The following is an 18789-nucleotide window of genomic DNA, read 5'->3' as shown; positions in this document are numbered from 1 at the left end:
CCAACCTATATCATTAGTTGCATCCGCCTTCAGCTCTTGGAGCGCATTTCAACAAAGAATTGGAACCATCATTTGAGCACCGAACGATAACTGATATATCAAATAAACCAGATCGCTAATAAACCTGTGTTAGCCTTTACTATGTGTTTGATCGAGTGCGCGTGTGAAGTGGCATCTTTAAAATTGATTTGACACCGTCGTGTTTTGTATTGCCGGTATATCATATATCCTTTTTCAAATGGCCGCATGCTTCTGCCAAATATGCCAAAAAAACGACTTCTAGATGAGCCGACAGTCATGCCGACCACACATATTTGTCAACACCCAATACGTACTGCAAGCAGAGGACGCATTGGCGCTTTGCTCTATTGATACGTTCCTTTAAAAGATGCTAGTGCAGGAAACTGTGACGTACCAGTCTGTGAATGTCGCTATCTTGAACGTTCAACCCGTTGAAAAAAAATCATGACTATATAAAAAAGGCGATATTGGCTGAGACCTTTGAACACGACGCACACTAGAAAAGGAACATTCGTAGGTCCGCAAGGAACAAGAGCTAGGTAACTAAGGGATGCAGAAGGTAGAATTGCGCATGGAATCTCTAAAAAAGCGAGATACGCAAAAATTTGTGGTCATCTGTCACAGTTTGGATACACTATTTTTGGCGTTAAATTGCATTTATTTTCAGTTCCCATTCTTTCTATCACTTTCGGGGCTCAAAAATTTTCATCTTGGCTCTTTGAAGTCAGATTTAGCGAAATCAACCTAGAAAATTCTAGCCTGCAATTGAATCTTGTATATTGTATACCTATTCGATACTTTCAAAAGCAGAGTTCAGGCCAACAAATTCACAAACAATACCTATATGGGTCACAAAACAATAATAAATAACACTCAGCATTCCACTCTGACGCGAAAAGTAAAAAAAGGAATTGATAAAAGTAAAAGGAAGTGATAACAAACGAAGTCACCAGTCGAATTACTTATCGAATGGAGTTCGTTAAATCCAGGTTGATTGGCCAAATTAAAGCACATTTAGCAACCAAATACCAAAATACATATAAATAAGCAAGACGCACAAAACGAGAAGCCACCTTTAAATTAGTTCAGCAAGTGTCCGTCGCAGCTCTCCAGGAAGCCCAGATTCTCGCGTCGCTTTCAAAACATTCCGGGCGCGCCAGCCCGCTGACGTGGGTAAAAACTCCTGGGATTACCCCTCGATTGGGCGGGCGGCACGAGTCCAGACGGGCGCCAGGCGGGAGGCGGGGGGACGCCGGGCGGGGCGTGGCCTAGTGGCGCACCGTCGCGCCTGATTGGCGCCGTCCACACGCCCACCGACAGCCGTCCATCGACATAGAGCGCGCGAGCTGCAGACCGGCCAGTCAGCGGGTTTTGGCAGTCGCGGCAGCAGAGCGGCCAGACTCCCGGAGACGTCATTGAACAGCCGCGGAGCGCCCGTCCGTCACATCAATCACAATGAAGGTGAGATGAGCCCGCGCGGCCGGGCTGGGTAGTGGGTATCAATGGGTAGGTGGGCCTTGGGTAGGTGTTAATCGTGATATCTCGCATGTCTTGGTGTCACGTGTCAGATGGCGTAATTTCATTATATTTTGCTATCTCACGGATAGCTAAATGGCATCTTATCATCTAAGATATCAAAAGCATTGCTAGTCAGGGAAGGTATCAGGGGTGGGCGAGTGCGCGCGTATACGCGCGCACTCGCCCTGTCATTGTGCTGTCATTGTGCTAAATGACAGTTATAACTGTCATTTAGCACAACGCAACCATGCGCTAGATGTTGGAAGTGCTAACGGTTTTTTTGGGGGGGGGGGGCAAACATCGACCACAGGCAGCATCACCGAACAAACAGTGATTCCTATGCAACCCTTCTTAAAACGCATCGCAAATAAAACACTTCCTTGGTGTAGAAGCACCAAGTTCTTTCGCTGAGCGAGCATTTAGTCGTTGTCCTTCTCACTGCCAAAGTTACGCGTGCTAAACTCCCCTCAAGTTCCTTTTAAATGGCATTGGCATCAACGCTTACTCAACGTTGATTTGTCGCCGATCTTTTCCAAATCAAGTCCAACATGGCCGGAATACCCTGTGCGGCTTGTGTGTCATTAAAGTCTCCAATCCATCGTCATAGCGCGACAATGTGGTGTCCGATTACCACAGCGTGGAAATCGACAGAGTGTTAAACAGCTAAGGCAGGACTCAAAACAGCTACACCGGACAAGAACATGACCTATGTCAGAACATGCACTCTTTATTCGGCTTGTAAAAGCAGTCTGAGCGTGTGAGAGAAACCATTCATTCATGAATTCCTACCCCACTTAACTCCTTCTTAACATCCGGTAGTTCGTCATTAATCACCGTTGAAATCCATAAAAATTAAAAAATAATAAAAATAAAAATAAAAATATATTTCGTAAATGGCCTTCATTCATATCGCTCGACTTGCGGAAGCCGTTTTACTATGGAGCTCAGCAACGCCCATATGCATGTTCGCTTTTCTTGTCTGACCATCAGTTATGTTTCGTTCCGATGAGGAGCAGAACTGGAGCGCTATTTGCAGACATGTGTGTACAGTGTGTACAGCACTACACAACCACAGGAGCTGACCAGCCCAACCCAGTGCACTTTGAAGGCACTCCCCAATGCAATAGAGCGCGGGTGAACGTGTAAAACCGCGAAAAGTCAACATCGTTATCTTTTATACAAATTTACGATCAGGAGAGAACGGTTTGGCTCACTTGGATAATTATATTTGGAAGAAAATCAAACCAGCATATCACAACAGAGGGTTGCAACCGAATATCTTCTATATATCGATATGTTTGATACAATCGATATATAGAATATCGAATATCAAATATGTTCTAGTAATCTTGCCGAATATTTTATCTAGTATGCATATAAGCTGGGTAAGCCGCTCCACTGTCTCCTCCAAAAGCCGATCAATTTGGGATCACTGCTCCCGTTACCGCGATCGCTTTCTACCGATACGTGTACGCCGAGTGGCACTGATTTTAAAATTAGCCGCGCCACATAGTTTCCAAAGGGCAAGGTTAAACTCAAGTGCCCCGAGTATAAATGGTTCCGGCCGGCGAGGGGTCGCTCGGTGGCCCGTTGACCCGGCGCGACCTCGGCATATCATGCCATTCGGTGCTTATGCCGGCCAAGGTTACCCGCTGTCACTTTTAAAAATCCAAATACTACCTTTGCATCGTCAGAACAGTAAATTAGCCTGTGCAGTGCTTAAACTTGGTGTCGCCAGCACCGAGCGCCAAGAGGCGCCCATATCCACCGCTGGCTGCATGGTTACTGAGGGCACAACATGCGGACGGTGTTGCCCGGTGGTTCATTGGAGCCACACGATCTGCAACAAGGCGAAACGTATAAAACGCAAAGGATTGGCAGCTTCAGAAAGCTGTAGGTCGGTCATTGACAGTTCAGAGAGCAATGCCGCCCATTATAGTGGTTAATTTGCCATATAAGCTAATAAAAGGCACGCATCGTAGAGGTTTATACGCAATATGTACGCATCACACCTTATACGCATCGTACCGTTCAAGATGTTTAATCACCAGCACACCGTGTTGGCTTGTTGCAATCACGGCAGTAAATTAGCTAACGGCACAGGTCAATGACCGATGTGACAGATTTCAGACCGTCGTAGCCGCAGACCAAGACAGACGAAACAACAATCATTTGGCCCCTGACTGCCGTCAATTACCCATCGAACGTGGCCAGAAATAGGCCACATGGGATATTTACGAGTAATTTATTTAATTAATAATTAATGATGTGATATTTAAGAAATTCAGATCGATGACGAGGACAATTAAACGACACATCGGTGTGCGAGAATGAACGCCTTCCTAACTAAGGGATGTTTATGTTCATGAATTTTATTAAATTGCTGAAGGTGTACCTACTGATTGGAAGCCAGAAAACGAGACAAATGTCCATTTAGGCACGCGTAGGGCCAACCAAAATTGTTTCCGGTGACACTGCCACCGCTCCACCTCTTGGGATTATTCTTCACTTCCGCCGTGCCTTCTCCTCCCCACCGGCCGCAACGGGGCGTCACCAGGCGTGCGGGCCCATTTCTGTGACAGTTTCGAGTTCAGTGGACGGGAAATGCCCACTGACCACTAACTTACGGCGATCGGATTTCCTCCTCTATCGTGACACCGAGTCGGGTGACCACGCCGGCTCCATATATATCGCCCGGGGGGCTGCACGGTCATATCGGCCCAGCAGCAGCCACTTAGGCCACGGAAACGCCGTCAACCGGCAGCCATTACCGGCACGGCACTGGCGACGTCGGGTCCCCTTCCAGAGATGCCAAAATTACCGCACCTCACTGTAACACGACCCGACCGCGTGACACCCCGGCGCGCTGCAAGGAACGCCGCCGATTTTTCCACCTATGCGAACCCCTTCTACAGGAGACCAATAGAGCGCAGTTCCCAGATGTGGGTGACTGATGACGTAAACTGCATGTCTGACTGTACAAACGACGAATGAGTGACGCAGCCTGTGGAACCGCTGGTGGCCGGCGGGTCGGCTCGTATAACGGATAAATCATGCGGGTCATCGAACAATTACTGATCGCATCAACGAGGGGCCGAATCACTGGAATGGGCAAAACACACCAAAACAGCTCATTCCGCCGTTAGGTGAAATCGGGACAACCCAGAGCGAGGGCGGGACAAGGCCAGGTCAGGGTCACGGGGTTGTCGTAGGGGCCATCAACAGCAAAGAGCTTAGGATGAGTATCGGTCGCTCATGCTCATACAAACAAGGCTCAGGCACCAACCACTCAAAAAGTCACCCGCGAACCAAATCCAAGCAGATGCTTCCGAAACTTCTGGAGCTCAAATGGCAAAGCTGCTAAGGCAAAGGATATAGCATTTGGTCTCGGGCGCTGTGAGTTCAGCAACCCTGGGGCGCCAAATCCGACAGGTCAAAGCCCTGGGGTAACAACACAAGTGGCCAGAAGTGCCGGACTCCCACCATGGGACATCACAGGTCAAAGCCCTGGGGCACAACAGAGTGACCAGGAGCGCCCGACGCCCCCGCGCGGCCTCAATCGGCGGCGGTTGCACGGCGCAGTGGCGTCAGACAGCGGTCGGCAGGCCCGCCAGTGCTGGTGAGTGGATTGCTCGCCCACGCACCCGCCGCATCGGCAGCCATCAATTGGCCCCGCTGTCCAGTTACGGCGGCCCGAATCTCCCTCCGTCATATTCGACGCAGGTTCGTCGAGTTCGACGACCGACAACCTGTGTCGGGTTCGACGACCTAACGGAGGACGACGACCTCGGTATGCCACATTCAGAGGGCGTTGCACTGTTTGGGTAGGCTTGTTGTCTACCGCGACACACAAAACGTAGCGCCTTGCGCGTCATGACCATGCATGGCGGTGACGCAATCTGCAGCATGTCAAAGTCTGGCATTTGTCATGTATCGGTGTGATTGAGCCTCCAAAACGACCATACGGATACAAGAATAGAGTTTATGCGCAAAGAGTTGCCGTGAAACAATTAACCGACAGCCTGAACCAGTCGTAGTGGGCTTGCTATAACGGCGCAATGGCGTCGAAGCAACGAAGAAACTAGGGCAGCCGCCAGTATTAACAGGATGGAAAACTAGTCCAACAAGTGTAGGAGTCATCACCATGAAATCCAGATCAATGTCTTTAAAGTGCCCTGCTTATCCAATCCTAAGTCACATTTCAGGAAGACTGCTCATTACAATTCAAAGACATTTCCCTGGAGCATCTCAGCTTAGCCACGGGGGACTCCCTAGTACTCCAAGGAAAACATCTGATGCTTACATCTTATGCTTCGCCACCTACGCCGAATCTTAGCGATGACATGATATCAAAATGCCATGATCCTCGCTCCTCACTCGCAGTTTCCGCCTACTGACTTCGGGATGGCGAGTCTTTTACACCTCCTCCTCATTCTTTCCCGGCAGGTGAGGATGAGCCCAGCCGTGGTGCGCTACCTTCTCGGCCTTCTGCTGATCGTGGTTGGCATCAACCTCGCGCTACTGCCGACCGGCGTGGCGCACCCGATGTTGCGCGACCGGCGCTCCTCATCCTACAGGGACATCGAGTGTCGCGGTGTGTTCAACAAGTCCGTCTACGCCCGGCTCAACACCATCTGCCGCGACTGTTTCGAGCTCTATAAGGAGCCGGAGCTGCACGGGCTCTGCCGGTGAGTGGGCGCAGACGATCCCGTCACCGATGGTGCGGGGACTCGCGACGGAAACTTGAGGCGCACGGTGGCGGAACTTTTCGCTGGGAGAATGCATCATGGAAAAACGGGTGCTTTTGAAGGCCGTTGGAATTCTGAGCTCAGAGATTAAATCCGCTACCGCGTCGACAAGTTTCCGTCGAGATCCGCCTCTATTTTTAGTTATGCAAGCAGGATGAGTTGTCGCAAATGGCACTGCATTTCGCAATGTCACGAAAGAGTTCTGTTATTTTCATTTCTGTTTTACTTTTTTGTGTGAACAATACTTATTTCAAAGTGTACATAGCTCTCTCACTTTAAATGTAACCATGGGATAGATGGCATGCTTGTTATTCCTGGTGACTGGCTTTTGTGGCAGCAAACGTGTGTACTTGATTTGCATTTCCGTTTTTGTTTTGCTCACACCACTGACAGCGCTCGCCTGTCGTTTTTGTTGCTGCTGTTTATCGTGGTTGCGGTCAGTTCGGGTGTCGGCTGTCTGTATGTGCGTGTGTGTGTGCCCCTCGCCTGGTCGGTCTCTACTCCACTCGAGCCTGTCCATCGCGTCTAGCACGAGCCACTGTGTCTGTGCTGCGCAGCCAGGATTGTTTCGGATCACGCTACTTCCGCGGGTGTGTGCAAGCGCTGCTGCTCACCGAACATGAGGCCGACTACAGTCGGTGGATTCAGAGCCTCCGGGGCAACTCCTTCGTCTGACCAGGCGCCATCCAGGTGAGGGCAGGTCAAACGACCACGTCAAGGTCAGGTCAGCGGCGATAATAGAACTAACCTTCAGATCAGGAGGACTAATAGTAACAACGGATCATGCATTATAAAGGCAAGGATCGGAACAACAAGAAGCACGGTCAAGTATGTTACAACGATGCCATAATCCATAGGTAACCAGGGTAAAATAATAAATAGCGGGAAGAAATGAGCCGAGGGGAAGTCTGGCTTAGTGGCAAAATGTTTGATAGTTGGGAGATGCGAGTGGAATTTAAAGCCCTGGACTCCTGGACTACCTCAAAATCTGGTCTTTTCTATACATAACAGACAAATACGACGACGCCGAGTAAAATGCGTGGTTATTCCTGCAGCCAAACATTGCCAAATGGTGCCAACATAAACTGTTTGAGGCCTACATTTTAATATGTGGCGAAAGAACACAAGCCACGGCCAAATATAGAACGCTGACATGCCTTCAACTGATTCGAAATGATTACCTTACATACAGTGACACACCGTGTGCTATTGCCCACGCTTGACATCACCCATTCATCATTTTAGCAACAGCTCATGCGAGCGATGCACGTACACACCAGTTGCACGTATCACACACCAACCCATCCCCACTGTCCACACCAACTCTCTGCGCCTGGATTATCCCCATGACCGCAATCCCCAGCCGTCAAAACGTGACCACAAGAGCCCAGCACCGAGACCGTATAGGGCTTTACCATGCCCCCAGCATTCTGGCGCGTGCCTTCGGGCACACTCGGCGCCCGGCACGTGCCAGAGTGACGCTTTGCTCCATTCGCGTCAGCAGGCGGTGAAACCCAGGGTTCCAGAGGTGTAACCCAGAACCGCTCTTCGGACTCCGAAAGCAGTTCATCAAGGGGCCCGGGCACGACATGCGGTTCGCGGTGCCCGCGGCATGTTTATTTTCTTCATGCACCATGGCGTCACAAATGTATGTATGGCGCTACAAGATTGCAAGTACCGCGAAAAACCATCGCGCCCCTTCCACTTCTAAGTGACTAAGTCTGGAAAGGGCACAAATCTGAATCAGACCCCACGCAGTGCGGATGCGGGGCGCAGCGGTCTGCCACGCGCCAGTAAGGCGCCGAGCAGTAGGAGGAACGTGCCGGACCCACTAAATGCACATCCTGGAGCTCCCGTTGAGAGGAGAGCGCGTGGCCCACTGGAAATTCCCCGCTCCGGCACCAGCTCCGGGAAGGGCGTCGCACCTCCGCTCTTCCCCAAAATATCTTCCTGATGCGCCTGTGCCGAGACGCAGCTAGCGTTACGTCGTAGTCACGCGACGACATCGCGCCAGGGGCGACGCAACGCCCCACGTCGGACGTGATGTCATCGAAGGCGACAGGCGACGGAGAGCCGTCTGCCGGCGGGGTCGAGGGGCGCATGCTGTACAAACACTGGCACCCGGCTCTCTGATGATGATATGCAGCGCCACTAATCAGCATGATGATCGCCGAGAGCGCCGGCACCGTCGTCACAGATGAGTCACGTCGGGAGTTCCCAGAAGCGCCCAAACTTGACAGCGGGCCGTTTCATGAGGTCGTTCAGGAATTTATGACGAAAATGTCTAACAGTTGCCAGTCCTGATTCAGGGAGCACCGACAACCATTCGGCGAAATTTCGCCTGTACCCAAAGAGCGAGCTGCCGTCCACTAGCGTGACTGGGCCAGGTGCATTTGGGAGAGGCCTCGTGAGATACTAAGACAATGGCGAGCGGAACCGGATCTCGATGGCCGTACTCAAAGATCGGTCCAAGTTGGTAACTGTGTAGAGACTGCACGCCACTTGAATCAGAGGAAAATTCGGCTGGGTGTTCCACCGGCTATAAAAAGTCGATATTGTTTATCAAGTAGATCGACGTTTTCATTCTCACGGAGAGGGGTCATCGTGAGTCGACAAAATCAGTCCAGCTTTTCAACATCACACGCAAGCGAGCTTTTCACGAGCTAATCGTATGTCGATTGCTAGGGCGGCAAGGAAACTTAGCAGTTGCCAGTTGGTAGCCCGAAGCTGGTTTTAACCAGAAAATAAGTGCTATGGGAGCACCGCCAACAAAGACGTACTGAAGCAGCCTCGTAGGCCGGTAAAAAAGTTAACGAAGACATGCTACTGTGCATAACAAGTCGCGTGGGATTATTCACGATTATCCGTCATGAACTCTATACACACCTTCTTCCTTTCGTGCACGCCGCAAGCTGTATTATGTGCTTATTTAATAAAATGTGAGTGCATGTTAAATCGTAATGTATATAATACATCATACTTCACGAACTTTTTCGACTTAGTTGATTATGGCCGTTCATTGAACGCAGTTTCCGAAATTGCTCTCAAGTAAGGCTCATTGACCTTGCAAATTTACAAAGCTGAAAACTCCCGTGCATAGCATTGTGCAATATTGACACGGATGACCTCCGTGCCGACAGGTCTGAGTGCTTCACCACGGAGTACTTCAAGGGCTGCCTGCAGGCGCTCGTCATAGAGGACCAGGCCGATAAACTGGACGAGCAAATCCGCCGTCTGAGCGGCCGAAAATGAGACCGTCCTCGGACGGGCGCAGTGACCTGCTGCGTCCACACCGCCACCTCTGACACCAGACGCTCACATCAGGGCCAGGAGGACGGCAGCTTCAGGATGCGATGCCCGACAGCGACGCCTAGTCATTGTTCAGAGTTTCTGTGTATAGGGGCCAGGCAGCCGGGTCTGCGTAAGATGGCCGCCAGCCGTAGTCACAACACCCGACGTGTCATAATAGAACATCGACTTTGACGTGATAAATGTGTCATATGTGTACCCGCGAGAGGATGTAATTTATTGGTATATATGTGGTGAATGGTTACCGATTATTTCGCGGATGGTTTGCGGTCATGTTAACTTATTATATCATCTTTATATTTATTTTTTGACTGTGTTTAGAGTTGTAGCGCTGTGTCGTTTTTAGTTTGTTTCTGATGAGCTGGAATGCTAGTTGTACTGGCACCTTGTTGAGTGTTGCTGCCGAGTTTTACATGGCTGTTAGGCGGACAGGCGCCCACCGATTTGACAATTGGGAGGGAAAATGCAATCCAAGTGCCTCACTTGAGCTGAGAGAGCAGTGTAACGAAAGTGAGGCGATGCATATCACGTGGAGCACTTGTCTACGGGTACTGTACCAAGCATGATCTGAGTATCCGTGTTTCGCGTGAATATCAACAAGGTATTTATTGGACTGTTTGTGCATTCCTATATATCATAACAATGCCAAACTAAGGAGATGCTGGAGCGGCAAAGAATGAGAAATATAGCATGTGGCTTCTGCAACGAGTGGTACTAGTTTCACCAAGAGTCCATAGTAGATCGACAGAATTTCACAATTCTTACGATACAACTTAGCTACACAAGAAATATGGCAGGCCGAAAATGTTTTAGAAATACCTACAACACAATCACACGCGATAAGCTTTGCATGCCTACGATTTTATTTTCCGGCTTCCGTACGGTTATTTGAAATATTATGTAACATTCTTGAAAATAGTGAATCCAAACATAAGAAAGTTGCATTTCATCCCTCAGTTACCGTTTTCCTCCTTAACAACTAAAAACTGAAACATACTCTTACCACACCCCCGCAGGAGTCGCAATGAAACTATAACAGCACATTGCAGTCATACCTCCTCGCTGGTCAAGCACGAGTGGCGTCATTCACCTTCACATTAACGGAGCCCGCTGACCTTTCTGATCAGCCCTTCGAACAGGTGACGTGAAAACAGACTGCCAAGCATGAGAGCGGGCCATTAGCGCGATTTTCGTGTGTATTTCTAAAGACCCTGGGATATAACTGGCGCCTACCAGGCAATGTCACGGACTGATTTTGTGAATAGCTCCGGGCCAAAAAGGTCAGACGGCGGGGCGAAATTAGTCACTGGCAGCCCGACGTCGGGAAGTGCCCAGTGCCCACACCAGCTCCGGCACACGACGCGCGACAGACCTTGAACTTTTCACCGCGGCCGTTGAAGCACAGTGGTGCGACTGACTGTGGCGACTAACTACGCTGAACGACTGCCACTAGCGCAATTCAGAAATGTTTGGTGCATTCACGCCGCGCTTGAGAACCCAGCCGAACGCATCCGCTCAGCTTGTACAAGCACATTCTGCCCCTGTCAAAATGCTGACCTCATGGTATCAAAGAGACGAAAACACCCAAAGAACGCTATCAACAGGCATGGGTGGAGAATGTTTGAAAAAGTTACCCCGGCCGGCGACCGATAGTCGCGGGAAGACGATATACTCACGTTGTTCTCAACGGTCATCATCAAACCCCTATTCTGACGCATGGAATAGGATGCTGTGTTTGCTCAAGGATGAGCGTTGTATCCGACACCGTATTATTCATAAGTTTTTTGGAATGATCGAAAAGGCAATTTCCTTTTAAATTATTATTTCTTTTTACTTAAACTTCCAATTTCACACCGAACCCAAACCAAACCATATGCCATTTTGAGTACCTAAATGTTGCGTTTTCAGCTTTTTGTTGTGTCTCAAAATAGCTACAAAAAGACAACTCACCATAGTAGAAGCTTTACAGAGAAATTGACAGATCGAACCAAGCAAAGCACTAAAATAGGTCGCTGACATCCACGGGCGTAGCCTTTTTCAATGTTGGACGGCTCTTATAATACAAACAGGGAGTCGATCCAGGAATATCGACCGGTCCCGGTCTCGTAGCTCAGTTGCTAGAGCGTTGGATTCCGCGTGGCGAGAGCACGCGGCCCGGTTACAACAGCCCGAGTTCGAAGCATGATGGCCGCTCGGTGTTTATGAGCACCCTGACGGGTACGCTCATAAACGGGTGTGGTTGCGGTTGGTGGCAGGTCAGTTGAAGGCAATGAGGTCAAACAGTAGTTTTGAAAAAGTGCGCCGAAGGCGCGCCAAAATTTCGAAACTGAACAGGATGTGAGAGCAATCTTGGCATTGGCGACCACACGCGGGTCTTAGGGTTGGAGATAATGGCAAGTTAAGTAAATGGTAAATCCCTACCTGATTTGCAATATTACGCCCATGGAAGTCAACATTCGAAGAGCGTGAGTTTTCTTTTCTCGTATGGAGACAGCTTTTAGGATTTACAAGAGTAGAAAAGTTACCCCGGCCGCGCCGGGGTAGGCTGAAAGTTACCCCGGCCACGGCCGGGGTGGCCGGGGCAGGTTCTCCACCCATGTCAACAGGGCATAAGGCACAAATTGAGCTTTACAAATCGGGCAAACAGTTAGTTACGGGACTGTAAAGATCACCTCCTGCCGGGTATTCATAGTAGGTGACGACCACCACTGACAAGTGACAGCTTCGTAACATGTTACGAAGGCACCAAAACTGAAGTGTGGTCGAAAGCTATGTGCTCACTGCTCATCAGATGTCATTTTCAATTTTCATACGTTCGAGCCAGTTATACCTAGTGACTTCGACACTCACTGATCGAAACTCGCATGGCGTGAGCTGATGGATATGCACAAGGAACCGAGACGCGGAAGTGGATGCAATTAATCCCGAGAGATAGTTCGGGATAGGTCATGAGCGATTCTGGGAAGAGAAAACTCAAGTAACCACAATGCAATAAGATTCAACGAAGCGCGATGCGATAAGTAAGAACAAGAATTTCTATGAGAAGACCGGCTAAAATTACCCAACCAGTCGTACCATTGGGACAATGTTTTAACCCTCGCCGGACCTATTGGTTTTCTACATGCGCGCCAGCCGAGGGGGGGGGGGCGGGTACGACCCCCCCCCATCGCCGTTTCGCCCCTGGTAGAGCTAGCGCGTCGCGGAAAAAAACGAGCGTGTGCGCCGTTACGAGACGCAGAGATTGGTGCCCGATTTTAAGGTCCTAGGTCAACCGGTGATCTCTGAGGTCAGGTCAAGTGCCCCAAGGTATGGTTCAGTTTTTGGTGAATAACTTCGCAATAAAACGGCCGCAGAGCGCCGATTTTGGCAGCATCGTGTTCGCCTCGCTCAGGCGCGTCAAATGTTTTTACTTTTTGTTTGGGTCAGGTCAACTTGGGGTGTTGACCTCAGGTCAAGGTCAGGTCAGCGCCCCTAGGTCACGAAGTTGGTCGAAAGAGGTCATGTCGCATATCATTCGATTCGGCAGGTCTTCCGGAGTCCATTGATGGCTTTCCCGACTCGCTAGCTCAATTTGATCGGGAGCTATTGACGAAAAACTAGCATGATCTTGATGACGTCATAAATGACGTCACGCAAGGTCAACATTGCAAAAGTGACGCATCTAACCTTGCAAGGAGTGCATCAAATCACGATTCTGTGTGCTTGAGATAGTTGGAGATCGTTCCCGGCGCCAGAATAGCAGTTTACATTTTTCCCCATTGACTTATAATGGTGAGGTCACGAAAATGACCTGACCTCATATGACCTTTAGGAAAAATCCGAGATATACAAGTTGTGAGACTCGTAATGGATACTAGATCCTGCAAGTTTCATTTCCTTGTGAAAGCTCCTCTGGCAGTGTCAGGGCGTTGCGAATTTGCGACATCTGAAGACCAAGCAGAGGTTCACTTATGACGTCATAGGTCAGTGACCTGACCTGACCCGAAAATGCGGTTGATGTCAAAAGATCCGGCTTGAATCAAAGGTCAGGTATGCCAGGTTTCAGCTCTCTATCGCTAGTGCGTTTGGAGCTATCGCGAAAAAAAACCCTAGGAGGGGGGGGGGGGGAGGCACTCCCCCCTCGGCCGGCGAGGGTTAAAAGTGGTTCAAGGTATCATTGGACAATGTCAAGATAATTACAGGAAATAAACAAAACTTTGAAGAAGAAAACAAATCCGTAATGCTCTTATAATATTTCCCAAGTTCAGTTAGACCGTAAAATCCGAGGTCGAACTGGGATCAAATAACGGCTTGTGTGTGGTCTCACCTTTTGAGCACACATTTGAGGTGTGTGCTGTATGATGACTTCGTGATAAAAGTGGATTCATCATTCAACCGGATGTGGTCGTACGCAAAACGAATTGCGTGGAAAAATTCGCGTCAAGTTAATTTCAGTTCTGATTTTCATTGCTCAGCACTGCCGTATTCCTTCCCTTGTGCTTTAGAGTAGTTCCAGTTATGCATTGGGATCTTTCTCATTACGACTGAGACTGGATTACCTACTTGCAATAAATATATAACGAAGGAAATATAGAAGCCCGGTTACTTCCAATTCATTTTTACAAACAAGATATCTTGGCTCGCTCCGCGTCGCTTTGGCCATAAAAAGATTCGGGAGAAAATTTGGGATCGAATGGTGTTTTTCCGGTGACGATCGGACGTCTAGAAGCTTCGATATTGGCGAAAAACTTGCTGAACTTGCAAAAGTACTAAGTACTTGCTTGGTACTTGCCAAAGTACTCGGTACTTGCCAAAGTACTTGGTACTTGCTTGGTATTTGCATAAGTACTCGGTATTTGCCAAAGTACTTGGTACTTGCTTGGTATTTCCATAAGTACTTGGTACTTGCTTGGTACTTGTAAAAGTACTTGGTACTTGCTTGGTACTTGCGAAAGTACTTGGTACTTGCACTCGCCCCCCCCGTTCCCCCGACTCTACTCCCACAACTACCCCCTCGGGATAATTCCGGGTTCGTCGGGTAGGAAAACTTGCCACTCTACTCCCCCCCCCCCCACAGAGCCATTTGGTATCGATCGGTGTTTATCCCGTGTCAATCGGTCGTCAATAAGCCGAGATATGCACGGCGAATTATTTCAATCGGCGTCGATCAGAATCTTCAGAACGGAGGGACCCACACTCATTTCTGGCCGTATCTCACTTTTCCGAGAAATCATTTCTCACTTGCTTTTCGCGTCCTACCTATTAAGCGATTACACATACGTTGAGGGAGCCGGTGGGTGGTTATAATGCAATACCCTGCACGGTGAACAGCTTGCGAGTTTTGCAGCGGTGCGATTGCTGGGGCTTATCGCTGACTGAAAAGGGTAAATACAGTAAATACAGATGGCTGTGTTGGATCCCTTTGCTTTTGCCCGACATTCAGCGTTGGAATTGTGGCTTTACCGTCCCTCTTATTAAAGTTATCTAACTTTTTGTAGCTTCGTCAGGTTAGACACGACGCGCGCGACCTCTGTCGGCCGCTGGCGGAACTACCGCGCACGGCCCGCACACGGGCCTGGCGGCCGCCAGTGGAACTACTGCGCAGGTGGCAGCACCTGCCCGTGGAGAAGCGGCTGGACATCGGCCGCCCCACTCCCCACCCCGCCCCCACCCAGCTGGCCGCCAGACCGTGGGAACGACTCGGCTGAGCGCTGCCGGCCGCTGGACGGGGAAACCCCGCCCCGCCGCCCGCCGCCCGACACACTGCCGCCGGGCCGGCCGGTGGAATTTTCCAGCCGTCTCTCCGGAACGGCGGCACCCCGCTCATCTTCGCACGCGCATTCAGCGGCGGCTTGTCGATTTTTCGAGTGTCGGCTGCCGATCTCCCGAGAGCCGGCCACCTGTCAGCCGCCGCTCGGCTCCGTGTTAAGCATATGGGGACGGCGAATTTCTCCCGGAGGGAAGCACCTCGCTCACAAAAGCACGTGAATCAGCCGCATTCCTGTGTGGCGCGCAATGCTGAAGAGATATGTGTTTCCGCGGGTATCTCGCAGGCCCTAAGAGAAAAAGCTCGCTGCAAAAACTCAGCGCTTCAAAAAACCCGCAATCCTACTCAAATGGATATTTAAACAAGATATCTTGGCTCGCTCCGCGTCGCTTTGGCCATAAAAAGATTCGGGAGAAAATTTGGGATCGAATGGTGTTTTTCCGGTGACGATCGGACGTCTAGAAGCTTCGATATTGGCGAAAAACTTGCTGAACTTGCAAAAGTACTTGGTACTTGCTTGGTACTTGCCAAAGTACTTGGTACTTGCTTGGTATTTCCATAAATACTCGGTATTTGCCAAAGTACTTGGTACTTGCTTGGTATTTCCATAAGTACTTGGTACTTGCTTGGTACTTGTAAAAGTACTTGGTACTTGCTTGGTACTTGCGAAAGTACTTGGTACTTGCACTCGCCCCCTCCGTTCCCCCGACTCTACTCCCACACCTACCCCCTCGGGATAATTCCGGGTTCGTCGGGTAGGAAAACTTGCCACTCTACTCCCCCCCCCCACAGAGCCATTTGGTATCGATCGGTGTTTATCCCGTGTCAATCCGTCGTCAATAAGCCGAGATATGCACGGCGAATTATTTCAATCGGCGTCGATCAGAATCTTCAGAACGGAGGGACCCACACTCATTTCTGGCCGTATCTCACTTTTCCGAGATGTACGTCAAACTACGTATTTAAAACTACATATTCTACAGCCGAATCTTCAAACTGGGGGTACCTCAGACCGTGGGAACGACTCGGCTCAGCACTGCCGCACGCGCATTCAGCGGCGGCTTGTCGATTTTTCGAGTGTCGGCTGCCGATCTCCCGAGAGCCGGCCAGGTCTGTCAGCCGCCGCTCGGCTCTGTGTTAAGCATATGGGGACGGCGAATTTCTCCCGGAGGGAAGCACCTCGCTCACAAAAGCACGTGAATCAGCCGCATTCCTGTGTGGCGCGCAATGCTGAAGAGATATGTGTTTCCGCGGGTATCTCGCAAGCCCTAAGAGAAAAAGCTCGCTGCAAAAATTCAGCGCTTCAAAAAACCCGCAATCCTACTCAAATGGATAATTAAACAAGATATCTTGGCTCGCTCCGCGTCGCTTTGGCAATCAAAGTATGAGGGAGAAAATTTGGGATCGATTGGTGTTCGTCCCGTGTTAATCGGACGTCTAGAAGCTTAGATATTCACGAAAAACTTGTTGAACTTGCAAAAGTACTTGGTACTTGCTTGGTACTTGCCAAAGTACTCGGTACTTGCCAAAGTACTTGGTACTTGCTTGGTATTTGCATAAGTACTCGGTATTTGCCAAAGTACTTGGTACTTGCTTGGTATTTGCATAAGTACTTGGTACTTGCTTGGTACTTGTAAAAGTACTTGGTACTTGCTTGGTACTTGCGAAAGTACTTGGTACTTGCACTCGCCCCCCCCCCGTTCCCCCGACTCTACTCCCACACCTACCCCCTCGGGATAATTCCGGGTTCGTCGGGTAGGAAAACTTGCCACTCTACCCCCTCCCCCCCCCCACACACACACAGAGCCATTTGGTATCGATCGGTGTTTATCCCGTGTCAATCGGTCGTCAATAAGCCGAGATATGCACGGCGAATTATTTCAATCGGCGTCGATCAGAATCTTCAGAACGGAGGGACCCACACTCATTTCTGGCCGTATCTCACTTTTCCGAGATGTACGTCAAACTACGTATTTAAAACTACATATTCTAAGGCCGAATCTTCAAACTGGGGGTACCTCAGACCGTGGGAACGACTCGGCTCAGCACTGCCGCACGCGCATTCAGCGGCGGGTTGTCGATTTTTCGAGTGTCGGCTGCCGATCTCCCGAGAGCCGGCCACCTGTCAGCCGCCGCTCGGCTCTGTGTTAAGCATATGGGGACGGCGAATTTCTCCCGGAGGGAAGCACCTCGCTCACAAAAGCACGTGAATCAGCCGCATTCCTGTGTGGCGCGCAATGCTGAAGAGATATGTGTTTCCGCGGGTATCTCGCAGGCCCTAACAGGAAAAGCTCGCTGCAAAAACTGAGCGTTTCAAATAACGCCAAATCCTAGTCAAATGGATATTTAAACAAGATATCTTGGCTCGCTCCGCGTCGCTTTGGCCATAAAAAGTTTCGGGAGAAAATTTGGAATCGAATGGTGTTTTTCCGGTGACGATCGGACGTCTAGAAGCTTCGATATTGGCGAAAAACTTGCTGAACTTGCAAAAGTACTTGGTACTTGCTTGGTACTTGCGAAAGTACTCGGTACTTGCCAAAATACTTGGTACTTGCTTGGTATTTGCATAAGTACTCGGTATTTGCCAAAGTACTTGGTACTTGCTTGGTATTTGCATAAGTACTTGGTACTTGCTTGGTACTTGGTACTTGCTTGGTACTTGTACTCGCCCCCCCGTTCCCCCGACTCTACTCCCACCCCTACCCCCTCGGGATAATTCCGGGTTCGTCGGGTAGGAAAACTTGCCACTCTATCCCCCCCCCCCCCCCCCCCCAGAGCCATTTGGTATCGATCGGTGTTTGTCCCGTGTCAATCGGTCGTCAATAAGCCGAGATATGTACGGCGACTTTTCAATCGGCGCCGATCAGAATCTTCAGGACGGAGGTACCCACACTCATTCCTGGCCGTAAAGTACTTGGTACTTGCTTGGTACTTGTAAAGGTACTTGTTACTTGCTTGGTACTTGCGAAAGTACTTGGTACTTGCACTCGCCCCCCCCCCCCCGTTCCCCCGACTCTACTCCCACACCTACCCCCTCGGGATAATTCCGGGTTCGTCGGGTAGGAAAACTTGCCACTCTACTCCCCCCCCCCCCACAGAGCCATATGGTATCGATCGGTGTTTATCCCGTGTCAATCGGTCGTCAATAAGCCGAGATATGCACGGCGAATTATTTCAATCGGCGTCGATCAGAATCTTCAGAACGGAGGGACCCACACTCATTTCTGGCCGTATCTCACTTTTCCGAGATGTACGTCAAACTACGTATTTAAAACTACATATTCTACAGCCGAATCTTCAAACTGGGGTACTTCAGACCGTGGGAATGACTCGGCTCAGCACTGCCGCACGCGCATTCAGCGGCGGCTTGTCGATTTTTCGAGTGTCGGCTGCCGATCTCCCGAGAGCCGGCCACCTGTCAGCCGCCGCTCGGCTCTGTGTTAAGCA

At 50.0% G+C, this 18789-nt stretch overlaps 1 protein-coding gene across 2 annotated transcripts; it reads left to right on the top strand.

Moving 5' to 3' along the window:
* The first annotated feature begins 603 nt into the window (after positions 1–603).
* Positions 604–10304, top strand: LOC122394188 (ion transport peptide-like). 2 transcript variants are annotated; one of them, XM_043390890.1, is made up of 4 exons: positions 604–1482; positions 5986–6227; positions 6845–6977; positions 9428–10304. In XM_043390890.1, the coding sequence occupies exons 1-3, from the start codon at positions 1477–1479 to the stop codon at positions 6960–6962; spliced, it is 366 nt and encodes a 121-aa protein (XP_043246825.1). In that variant the 5' UTR covers positions 604–1476; the 3' UTR covers positions 6963–6977; positions 9428–10304. The 2 variants fall into 2 exon arrangements, with proteins under 2 accessions (XP_043246825.1, XP_043246826.1); XM_043390891.1 differs by lacking the exon at positions 6845–6977 and having other exon boundaries at positions 637–1482.
* The last annotated feature ends 8485 nt before the right edge of the window (positions 10305–18789 follow it).

Source organism: Amphibalanus amphitrite, unplaced genomic scaffold, assembly GCF_019059575.1.
Source record: "Amphibalanus amphitrite isolate SeventyFive unplaced genomic scaffold, NRLGWU_Aamphi_draft 000578F_arrow, whole genome shotgun sequence".
NCBI classification, from domain to species: Eukaryota; Metazoa; Arthropoda; class Thecostraca; order Balanomorpha; family Balanidae; genus Amphibalanus; species Amphibalanus amphitrite.
Note: the sequence above shows the minus strand (reverse complement) of the source record. Positions and strands in the feature narration are given on the sequence as shown.

Excerpts from the sequence above, each read along its gene's own strand:
- LOC122394188 (XM_043390890.1), top strand. Across the intron at positions 6,228-6,844 it reads GAGCTGCACGGGCTCTGCCG|CCAGGATTGTTTCGGATCAC; the intron begins GTGAGTGGGCGC and ends TGTGCTGCGCAG.